Here is a 12,368-nt window from a genome sequence, read left to right as displayed (position 1 = left end):
GTGCTTTTCGAACATTCGCCAGTTCTGATGAAGGGTCATCGACCCGAAACTTTAACTCTGTTTCTCTCTCCGCAGATGCTGCCTGACCCGCTGAGATTGCCAGCATTTTCTGTTTTTATTTCAGATTCATAGAAACATAGAAAACAGGAGCAGTAGTAGGCCATTCGGCCCTTCGAGTCTGCACCGCCATTCAATATAATCATGGCTGATCCTCTATCTCAACACCATATTCCCACTTTCCTCCCCATACCCCTTGATGCCCAGCAGTTTATGTTTTTATTTCAGATTCCAGCAGCCGCAGTATTTTGCTTTTATATAAATACAAGTTGTTGTTGACCTTTGGGTGGGGGAAGGGCTCATGCTCGACTTTTAATCGGCAATTGGCAACAGTTGGCACAGGCCAGGGATCAAACCCAGGATCTTCCCGGTTGCCTGGTTTCAGAGCGAGCAGCTTCACTGAGGTGCCTGGTAATTGAGGGGTAGTTGAGGGGCCTGGTAATTGAGGGGGCCTGGTAGTGAGGGGCCTGGTAATTGAGGGGTAGTTGAGGGGCCTGGTAATTGAGGGGGCCGGATAGTGAGGGGCCTGGTAGTGAGGGGACCTGGTAACTGAGGGGTAGTTGAGGGGCCTGGTAATTGAGGGGTAGTTGAGGGGCCTTGTAATTGAGGGGCCTGGTAGTGAGGGGGCCAGATAGTGAGGGGACCTAGTAGTTGAGGGGCCTGGTAGTGAGGGGACCTGGGGACCTGGTAGTGAGGGGACCTGGTAGTGAGGGGCTTGTGGACAGGAGCCCGGCCCCTGCCCCAGGCCCCGGCCGCGGCCCCACCTTGTAGACAGTCGAAGCCCAGGACGATGTCGGCGGCCAGCCCGCGCCGGTCTCGGGTCTCCAGGCCCGTCACGATGGCGCCGAGGGACATGACGCTGAGAGTCACGGCCCGGGAGCGCAGCGTGAAGCGCCGCACCAGCCTCCCGTCGGCCAGCGGCCCGAGCACGGCGCTGTGCACCTCCGCCATGGGCCGGGGGAGGGGGGAGCCCCTTCACTCAGTTAATCGGGATCCCTCTCTCTCTCTCTCCGCCCTGTTCCTTCTCTCACGCCGATGCGACACTTTGTTTGCTCCACGGTCAAAAGTTCATTCGGATTTTGGCCAAAATAAGTCTATTTTCCGTCCTCTTGCCGCGCCGCTCTCTGACTAACTCGGCCTCCGCTCCTTCACTGAAACAAAACAGAAAGCCTCCCCTGCCGCGGATAAATACTGAGCCTGCGCCCAGTCAGTGTGTGAGGGACAGAGGGGAGGGAGGCTGCTGGCCAAAGGCTGCCAGTCAGGTCAACATGCCAACCCCACCCTCCCTTCAATCAAGGGACAAACTCTTTAAAAAAAATAAAAATCAAGAGATTTTTGGTATATTGCTATTTTGTTCCAATATCGATTGACAAGTGCCTCATTTCATTGTTTCCTTTATTCCTCTACTTGTGCCCACAAAGGCGGGCAAGTGTAAACCTGTTTTATTTCGTTGCTCACACGGGAGCAGCCAGCACTTTTCATTTTCAGTACCATACTGCTACAGGTAGTTACACCTGCGCTCTTGCGCATGCTTTGTTCAAGCTTTATTTGATTTCATGTATCCAAAAGAAAGACTTGGATTTATACAGCGCCTTTCACGACCGCCGCGGTGGCACCTCAAAGCGCTTTACAGCCAATGTGGGAAAACGCAAACGTTAAAATCAAACGCAAACCGTACACAAGTGGTTTTTTTCCCAAGTAAATCCAGTCTGGTTCACTTGTAGTTTCTTTGATAGGTAATCTGTATGAATTAATTATTGATTGCCCCCATCGCTGTCGTTTCAAAGAAAAAGAAAAAGAAAAGAAAATTCCAAATTGGTTGAAGCCAGTGCAAGTAAGCTTAATTTGGAGCAGATAGTTGCTTTTTTGCAGGATTGCTCTAGTGGTGGCTTACTAATGAGCCTGCCTGCAGTATATTCACACTGAGCTGGAAACCGCGCTTCATTCTCGCACGTGGTGCTGCATTTGCGGCACATTCGAGAAATCGCAGCAGTTCAACTGTCTCCGTGCCCTGGCTCCCTCGAAGAGAGAGAGAGAGGAAAAAAGGTCACAAGTGAAGCTTAATTTTACATTGAAATCGCATCTCTCACGATAAATTTGCAAGAGTTGGTGTAAAGTCCTGTCCCCTCAGTACAGATTCACACGAGGCATGTAGTGAAGTCAAGGTCACTCTGGACCTGCGCCTTTTTTTCCACAGCTCTGGAATGCTGAACTTGCCTGAGACCTATCCTTATATACCTGTCTCTTGCAAGTACACCCCTGGTGGTAAGGTATGCTGGTGGTTACAGGTCATATCTTATTACAGTCATGTATAGCATGTTGGGATACAGTTATATATAATAATGTAAGATACATGACATCACCCTCCCCCAAGGTCTTATTGTCTTTATAAGTTCAGTCTCTCAGGTGGTCTGCACTCTCGCGTGGAGCGTCTGAGTTGTGGTTCAGTTGTTTGCCTTGGTGTCTGTTTTTCTTTGGGTGTGGTTGCTGGTATCTCGCCTGGGCTGTCTGTTGGGATTGCCCTTTCCTCAGGTTGTTCCCTCTGTCTGTCCACCAGGTGTGGTGCGCGTTCCACATTGTAGTCTGCCTCTGGTTCCGCAGTGCTGTTGGTAAATCTGCTTTTGACTTGGTCTATATGCCTCCGGCAGGTTTTGCCATTGTCCATTTGTACTACCAGTAGCCTGTTTCCTTCCTTGCCCGTTACTGTCCCTGCAAGCCATTTGGGACCCCTGCCATAGTTTAGTACAAACACTTTGTCCCCTATCTCATTCCATCTCCCCCTCGAATTTCTGTCATGGTAGTCAGTCAGTTTACGGCGCTTTGCCTCAACGATTTTGTGCATGTCTGGGAGGATTAATGAGAGCCTTGTTTTTAAAGTCCTTTTCATCAACAGTTGCGCGGGGGGATCCCAGTCAGTGAGTGCGGATGAGATCTGTATGCCAACAGCAGTCTCGACAGGCGACCCTGCAGCGTGGGACCTTGGATTTTAAGCATGTCTTGTTTAATGATTTGCACTGTTCTCTCCGCCTGGCCGTTGGAGGCCAGCTTGAACGGTGCCGTCTTGACGTGATTTATGCCGTGGTCAATTATAAAATCTTGGAATTCTGCGCTGGTGAAGCATGGACCATTGTCACTGACTAATATGTCAGGGATTCTGTGCTTTGCAAACATAGTTGCGAGGCTCTCCACAGTGGTGGAGGTTGTGCTCGAATTTAAAATGGTGCATTCGATCCACTTTGAAAATGCATCTACAACTACGAGGAACATTTTGCCCTTGAATGGGCCCGCATGGTCTACGTGCACCCGCGACCACGGTTTGATAGACCAGGGCCAGGGGCTCAGTGGAGCCTCCCTGGGGGCATTGCTGAGTTGGGCACAAATGGTGCACCTTCGGACACAGAACTCCAAGTCCGCGTCAATACCAGGCCACCAGACGTGGGATCTGGCTATGGCCTTCATGAGAACGATCCCCGGGTGCTTGCGGTGGAGCTCCCGGACAAATGCCTCTCTGCCTCGCAGAGGCATGACTACTCGGCTGCCCCACATCAGGCAGTCTGCTTGTAGTGATAGCTCATGCATGCGCCTGTGAAAGGGTTTTAATTCCTCGGGGCAGGCATCGTGAGCCTCTGCCCAGTCACCAGTTGGGACACATCTTTTTACTAAGGATAACGTGGGGTCGCTGGCCGTCCGGGCTCTGATTTGGCGAGCCGTCATGGGCGAACCTGTGAATTCAAAGGCATTGATTGCCATGACTATCTCACAGTCCTGTTCGTCAGACCCTTCCGTGGTCGCCAGGGGTAGCCTGCTGAGCGCGTCGGCACAGTTGTCTGTGCCTGGCCTATGCCTTATGGTATAGTCGTAGGACGCCAGCATGATTGCCCACCGTTGAATTCGCACCGAGGCGTTGGCGTCTATTGCCTTGCTCTCGGATAGGAGGGACGTGAGGGGCTTGTGGTCGGTTTCTAACGTGAACTTGGCTCCGAAAAGGTATTGGTGCATCTTTTTGACACCGTACACGCATGCGAGCACCTCCTTCTCTACCATTCCGTACCCGCGCTCTGCCCGCGAAAGTGACCTGGAGGCATAAGCTATGGGTTGTAATTTGCCCGCACTATTGACATGTTGCAAAACGCACCCGACCCCATACGCTGACGCATCGCATGTGAGAACTAGCTTTTTACCTGGGTCAAAAAAAGTCAAAACACTGTTGGAACACAGAAGGTTGCGTGCCTTATTGAAGGCGCGTTCCTGGGCGTCCCCCCAAAACCAATCGCACCTCTTCCTGAGTAGCACGTGGAGAGGCTCCAGCAGCGTGCTTAAGTTCTGCATAAAGTTCCCAAAGTAATTGAGTAGCCCGAGAAAGGCGCGCAGTTCTGAGACATTCTGGGGCCTGGGTGCCAGGCGAATTGCTTCTGTTTTGGACTCTGTTGGGCGGATTCCATCAGCGGCAATCCTTCTGCTTAAAAATTCAACCTCGGGTGCGAGAAACAGGCACTTGGATTTCTTGACTCGTAGGCCTACCTGATCCAACCGCTTTAGTACTTCCTCCAAATTACGGAGATGGGAGTCGGTGTCCCTGCCTGTGATAAGTATGTCGTCTTGAAATACAACCGTCCCCGGGATGGACTTGAGCAGACTCTCCATGTTGCGCTGGAATATGGCAGCTGCCGACCTGATGCCGAATGGGCATCGATTGTACATGAAAAGGCCTCGATGTGTGTTGATGGTGGTGAGTAGCTTGGATTCCTCGGTCAATTCTTGCGTCATTTACGCAGATGTGAGGTCTAATTTTGAGAAAAGTTTACCTCCAGCCAGTGTGGCAAATAAGTCCTCCGCTCTGGGCAGCGGGTACTGGTCCTGTAGGGAGACTCTGTTTATGGTAGATTTGTAGTCCCCACAGATTCGTACGGATCCATCAGGCTTCATGACTGGGACGATGGGACTTGCCCAGTCGCTAAATCCCACAGGTGATATAATGCCTTCCCGCAGAAGCCTGTCTAGTTCATGTTCAATCTTTTCCCTCATCACATAGGGTACAGCTCTGGCCTTGTGATGGACCGGTCTAATATCCTGTGTGATGTAGATTTTGACTTTGGAACCTTTGAAAGTGCCCACACCTGGCTGAAAGAGATGTTCAAATCATTTTATAACTGTTGAGCAGGAGGTCCGTTCCTCTAATGACATGGCATGGACATCATCCCATTTCCAGTTTAGTTTTGCCAGCCAGCTTCTCCCCAGCAGTGCTGGGGGCTCTCTGGGGACAATCCACATAGGAAGTCGGTTCACTGTCCCTTTGTGTGTGACAGAGAGCATGGTGCTGCCGAGGACTGGTACGATTTCTTTGGTATAGGTCCTTAGTTTGGTGTCGACCCTTGTGAGTTTTGGTCTGTCTCTTTTATGCGGCCACAGTTGTTCAAATTGTTGAGCACCCATGAGAGATTGACTCGCTCCTGTATCCAGCTCCATGTTGACAGATATCCCGTTGAGTAGGACCCTCATCATTATAGGAGGCATCCTGTCGTAGGAGCAGCGGCCATTGATCGTGTTGACCCGCTATACATCGGTGTCCCAGGTACTGTCCCCACCGTCTTCTGGTCCTATTTCCGACCCATCCGATTCGTATACCAGCTGAGCTGCCGTTTTTTTGCACATGCGGGCCAAATGCCCTGCATATTCACAGTTCCTGCAAACAGCCTGCTGAAATCGACATCCCCTTGACGAGTGCCCACCCCCACACCTCCAGCACAGACTGCTTGCAAAGAATGAGCTGCGTCTGGCTGATCTCTCTTGAGCTTTTCTCAGTTTGTAGTTGATTGCTCTCATTGTGGGTTGATGAGGTGTGAACGGCCGTTCCTGTGGCCCTTGATGGCTTCTGTTGCCACTGCTTGCTGTCGAAAGCCTGTTCTGCCGGTTTTGTCTGTGTATGGGGGTAGCAGCTTTTCTAATGCTGTGAATTCCTTGTTCCATTATTTCGTTAGTTGTCATACCTGCATTGTAAATCAACCTAGTTTCTTCTTTCCCTACCAAGAATGTCTGTGCAACCAGTGCTGCTGCCTCTAAGGTCAGGTTCTTGGTCTCTATGAGCTTTCGGAATATGCCTGCGTGGGCTATTCCTTCAATGAAAAAGTCTCTCAGCATTTCTCTCCTCAGTTCATCGGAGAACTCACATAAACTAGCCAACCTCCGAAGTTCCGCCACGAAGTCGGGTATGCTCTGGCCCACACAGCGTCTGCAGTTGTAGAACTTGTGTCTGGCCATGTGTAGGCTGCTCACTGGCTTCAGGTGGTCTCTTACCAGTGTGCTCAATTCTTCAAACGACTTGCTTGCCGGTTTCTCAGGTGCCAACAGATCCTTCATTAAAGCGTATGTTTTCGAGCCACAGGTGGTCAAGAGATGGGCTCTTCTCTTGTCTGCTGTATCGTCGCCTAACCAGTCTTTGGTTACAAAGCTTTGCTGGAGCCTTTCTATAAAGTCCTCCTAATTGTCTCCCGCATTGTACTTTTCATCTGATCCATTGTTCGCCATTCTGTGGATTCTGTAATCCCGTAACCCGTCGCCACTGTAAAGTCCTGTCCCCTCAGTACAGATTCACACGAGGCATATGGTGAAGTCAAGGTCACTCTGGACCTGCACCTTTTATTTCACAGCTCTGGAATGCTGCACTTGCCTGAGACCTGTCCTTATATACCTGTCTCTTGCAAGTGCACCCCTGGTGGTAAGGTATGCTGGTGGTTACTGGTCATATCTTATTACAGTCATGTATAGCATGTTGGGATACAGTAATATATAATAATGTAAGATACATGACAGTTGGCATGTCTGGAATGTATGTGTCGCTGGCAAGACCGGCACTTATTGCCCGTCTCCCAGTTGCCCCTGAGAATGTCGTGGTGAGGCATCTTCTTGAAACGCTGCAAGCCATGTGTTGTAGGTGCTCTTGGGTGGAGGATTTTTTTCCAGAATTCTGACCCAGCTGATGATGAAGGAATGGCAACATGCGCCCAAATTGGGATGGGTGTGACTGGGGGGAGGGGGGGGGCGGGGAATTTGGAGGCGATGATGTTCCATGTGCGGTGGAGGTACCATCATATTAGGAGGTTATTAGGAATGAGATTTATGGTGACAGGCTGGATAGAAAAGGAGAAAGTAATCCTTTCTGTAAAGCGCTTTGAGATGTCCCAAAGCTCTCTTCAGCCAATTAAATACTTTTTTTTGATGTATAGTCACTGTGGTAATGTAGGAAATGGGGATGAGGAAGACAATTTGGCTCACATTATTTCATTCACCCAGAAAGATTCAATTATCATCCCTTCCCCTGTTGCAATATTTCTTAAATTAACAGGTTTTCGCCTTCAGTACTCTATTTGACCAACTGAAAAAGCGTCAGATAGATTCATGTAAACATATGAAAATGTGTTGATTTAAAATTAAAGTATGACTTTGTTCTAATAACAAAAAAAAACTACTTTCTTCCCCTTCTGAAAAATTAGGTCAGAAGATGTTGAAGAGGTCATACTTTGCCTTGAGGAGATTGGGGATGAGAAAGTGATGTGATTGGAATTACAGAGATGTGGCTCCAGGATGATCAGGGATGGGAACTTAACATCCATGGGTATTCAACATTCAGGAAGGATAGAATAAAAAGAAAAGGAGGTGGGGTAGCATTGCTGGTTAAAGAGGAGATTAATGCAATAGTTAGGAAGGACATTAGCTTGGATGATGTGGAATCTATATGGGTCGAGCTGCAGAACACCAAAGGGCAAAAAACGTTAGTGGGAGTTGTGTACAGACCTCCAAACAGTAGTGGTGATGTTGGGGGGGGGGCATCAAACAGGAAATTAGGGGTGCATGCAATAAAGGTGCAGCAGTTATCATGGGTGACTTTAATATGCATATAGATTGGGCTAACCAAACTGGAAGCAATACGGTGGAGGAGGATTTCCTGGAGTGCATAAGGGATGGTTTTCTAGACCAATATGTCGAGGAACCAACTAGTGGGGAGGCCATCTTAGACTGGGTGTTGTGTAATGAGAGAGGACTAATTAACAATCTCATTGTGCGAGGCCCCTTGGGGAAGAGTGACCATAATATGGTGGAATTCTACATTAGGATGGAGAATGAAACGGTTAATTCAGAGACCATGGTCCAGAACTTAAAGAAGGGTAACTTTGAAGGTACGAGGCATGAATTGGCTAGGATAGATTGGCGAATGATACTTAAGGGGTTGACAGTGGATGGGCAATGGCAGACATTTAGAGACCGCATGGATGAACTACAACAATTGTACATCCCTTTCTGGCGTAAAAATAAAAAAGGGAAGGTGGCTCAACCGTGGCTATCAAGGGAAATCAGGGATAGTATTAAAGCCAAGGAAGTGGCATACAAATTGGCCAGAAATAGCAGCGAACCCGGGGACTGGGAGAAATTTAGAACACAGCAGAGGAGGACAAAGAGTTTGATTAAGGCAGGGAAAATAGAGTACGAGAGGAAGCTTGCAGGGAACATTAAGACGGACTGCAAAAGTTTCTATAGATATGTAAAGAGAAAAAGGTTAGTAAAGACAAACGTAGGTCCTCTGCAGTCAGAATTTGGGGAAGTCATAACAGGGAACAAAGAAATGGCAGACCAATTGAACAAGTACTTTGGTTCGGTATTCACTAAGAAGAACACAAACAACCTTCCGGATAGAAAAGGGGTCAGAGGGTCTAGTAAGAAGGAGGAACTGAGGGAAATCCTTATTAGTCGGGAAATTGTGTTGGGGAAATTGATGGGATTGAAGGCCGATAAATCCCCAGGGCCTGATGGACTGCATCCCAGAGCACTTAAGGAGGTGGCCTTGGAAATAGCGGATGCATTGACAGTCATTTTCCAACATTCCATAGACTCTGGGAAGAGCGTATCGCCAAAGTGAAGCAAAAACTGGGATGGTGGAAGCTGCGCTTCCTCTCCATGGCAGGAAAGAACCTGGTCATCAGGAGTGAGGTGCTCTCGGGTTTGCTGCATGTGGCACAGGTCTGGCCCATCTCTCGCTCCTGTGCCGCGGCAGTCACCCGGGCCGTCTTCCACTTTGTCTGGAGGTCCAAAATGGAACGTGTCCTCAGAGACACAATGTACAAATCTCTGGACAGTGGAGGAAAGGATGTTCCGAATGTGGCCCTCATCCTGATGGCCACCTTTGTGTGCGGCTGCATCAAGCTGTGCACAGACCCCCCGGTACGCAAACACCAAGTGTCACTACGTGCTGAGGTTCTACCTGTCCCCGGTATTGCGAAGGATGGGCCTGGCCATGCTGCCGCGAAACGCCCCCACCAGTTGGACCATGCCTGTCCACCTGTCCTTTGTGGAAAAGTTTTTCACAAAAAACCCTTTTGACCACAAGGCCATAAAACAGTGGTCAGCACGTAACGTCCTGGACGCCCTACGAAAGAAGGAGAGGGTGGACCCTGTCGGGTGGTTCCCTGAGCAGACTGACGAACTAGTCTGGCAGAACGTCTCATCGCCAGAGCTTTCACACAAGCACCAAGACGTAGCTTGGTTGGCAGTGAGGAGGGCCTTACCTGTCAGAGCGTTCATGCACAGCCGACGTCTCAGCAGCACGGCACGGTGCCCCCGAGTCGGCTGCAGGGCGGACGAGACTGTCACCCATCTCCTTCAGGATTGCGCCTTCGCAAGGCAGGTTTGGAAAGAGATGCAGTGGTTGCTGTCGAGGTTCATCCCAAACAGCTCCGTAACACAGGACTCTGTGCTCTACGGGCTGTTCCCAGGGACACACACCGAGACAGACATCACCTGCTGCTGGAGGGCCATCAACTTGGTCAAAGACGCTCTTTGGTCTTGCCGAAACTTGCTGGTCTTCCAGAGCAAGGAGATGTCCACGTCTGCGTGTTGCAGACTGGCGCAATCCAAGATCCAGGATTACGTGCTGAGGGACGCACTTAAAATTGGTGCAGTCGCCGCAAAGGCACGGTGGGGAAGGGCCACAGTTTAAAGCCCTTCTGTCACGGTAAACCCGGGGGCAGGAATCAGTACAAAACTCCCCTCGGGCTGTACGTGTAATTTACTTTTTGTGTACATGGAGCACCATGATCTGTAAACACCTATGTAGTGCCATGTACAATGCAAGGTCTGTTTCGTAATGCACGTTGAAAAGAAAAATGTAAATGTACCGTCACCCATTCCGTGTACTGTATAGTGACACATGTAATGTAATTTGCTGAATGTACTACAATGTATCCCGTATTGTACCAAATTGTACTTGAACCGAAAAGCAAGGAAATGTATCGAACGGAACTGCCGTCAGCACCCAAATGTAGTGTATGGGATTGCTGACCGCAGCTAAATGTACTGAACTGCTTTTGAATATACTGTACAAATTTTTATATGAATAAAGTATATTTTGAAATTTAAAAAAATTTACCATTTGGAACGGGCAAGAATAAGGTGCCTGGTCACCATCGATTCCAACCCCCTCCCCGGCTTGTGTCTCAGGGTGAACCAGACTGAAATCACAATGTCCTATTTGATCTTGAGCTGAGCTTTTGACCCCGTACCCTCTCCATCATCAAGACCACCTGCTTCAATCTCTGTAACTTCACCAGCCTCCGCCCTGCCACAGCTCATCTACCTCTGAAACCCTCATCCATGTCTTCATCACATCCAGACTCGACTATTCCAATCCTCCACCCTCAGCTGCCCATATCCTATCCCGCACCCATGTCCCATTCACCCATCACCCCTGTGTTCACTGACCCACTTTGGATCCCGCTCTCCCAACGTCTCTGATTTAAAATTCACACCCTTGTGTTTAATTCCCTCCATGGCCTTGGCCCTCCCTATCTCTGTAACCACTTCCAGCCCTACACCCCCCCTTAAACTCTCCATTCATTTGACTCTAACTTCTTATGCAGCCCTCCCCCCTCTTCATTCTGCCATTGACAGGCTATGCCTTCAGCGATCTAGGCCTCATGCCCATACTCCGGAATTTCCTCCCTAAACTATAAGTAAGACCCTCCTTAAAATTTATCTCTGACCAAGTTTTGGTCACACACTCCTAATATCTCCTTAGCAGTATCAGCTGTGGCTCAGTTGGTAGTACCCTTGCCTCAGAGTCAGACGGTTGTGAGTTCAATTCCTACTCCAGGGACTTGAGCACAAAAAGTCTAGGCTGTCATTCCAATGTAGTACTGAAGGCACAGTACTGTTGGAGGTGCCATCTTTTGGATGAGACATTAAACCAAGGCCCCATCTACCCTCTCAGGTGGATGTAAAAGATCCTATGGCACTATTTTGAAGAAGAGCAAGGGAGTTATCCCGAGTGTCCTAACCAATATTTATCCCTCGATCAACATCACTAGAAAAACAAATTATCTGGTCAATTATCACATTGTTGTTTGTGGGAGCATGCTGTGCACAAATTGGCTGATGCGTTTCCCACATTACAACAGCTACATTACTACACTTCAAATAGTACCTGTGCAAAGCACTTTGGGATGTCCGATGGTCGTGAAAGGCTCTGTCATGTAAGTAACCTCTATGTAACACCATTGCAATACTGTATATACTTAAGCAATGCACACCTTGACCACAGGGGGTGAACTTGTGGGAGACACTCCTTACCTGGTCATCAGGGAGGTCCCACACAGGGTCATCACTTCTTGGTCCTGTGAATAAAGGTTCAGGTCATAGAGTGACCTTGTCCATAGAATGTGCCTCGTGTGGGTTTTGTGCTATTGAGTAAGGACATTACATTGGCGATGAGAAACGGGAATCAACGACCCACGAGAATGGCCACCGGTAGCACCGGTACTGTGTTGGTGAGGACTGGGACAATTTCATTGAGAGGCTCCAGCAGAGCTTTGTCACAAAGGACTGGCTGGGATGCAGCGGCCGACAAGCGAAGGACCCATCTGCTGACCAGCTGTGGATCTAAGACTTACGCGCTCATGAAAGACCTGCTAGCACCCGAGAAGCCGGCGGACAAAACCTTTGAAGAGCTCAGCAAGCTAATCAGTGAGCACCTCAAACCGGCGAGCAGCATACACAGATTTTATACCCACCGACGTCGTGAAGGACAGAACATACCGGACTTCATTGCAGACCTCCGGCGTTTGGCCAGCCTCTGTAAGTTCACAGACGCCTGCAGGGGGGAGATGTTAAGGGATTTCTTTATTGAGGGCATCGGTCATGCCGGGATTTTCCGAAAGTTAATTGAGACCAAGGACTTGACTTTGGAAGCGGCGGCGTTGATGGCTCAGACTTTTATGACGGGGGAGGAGGAAACCAAAATAATATACGCGCGCAACTCTGACTCC

At 49.3% G+C, this 12,368-nt stretch overlaps 1 protein-coding gene across 1 annotated transcript in view; it reads right to left on the bottom strand.

Moving 5' to 3' along the window:
- The window catches only part of galm (galactose mutarotase), a 38,786-nt gene extending 37,591 nt beyond the window's left edge, over positions 1 to 1,195 (bottom strand). The window contains exon 1 of the mRNA XM_070890072.1: positions 822 to 1,195. Within this exon, the coding sequence (XP_070746173.1) occupies positions 822 to 1,008 (187 nt within the window). The 5' untranslated portion in view covers positions 1,009 to 1,195. The remainder of the gene's footprint in view (positions 1 to 821) is intronic.
- Positions 1,196 to 12,368: the final 11,173 nt, after the last annotated feature.

Source organism: Pristiophorus japonicus, chromosome 9 (assembly GCF_044704955.1).
Source record: "Pristiophorus japonicus isolate sPriJap1 chromosome 9, sPriJap1.hap1, whole genome shotgun sequence".
Taxonomy (NCBI): domain Eukaryota; kingdom Metazoa; phylum Chordata; class Chondrichthyes; family Pristiophoridae; genus Pristiophorus; species Pristiophorus japonicus.
This window is presented reverse-complemented; position numbering and strand designations above follow the sequence as displayed.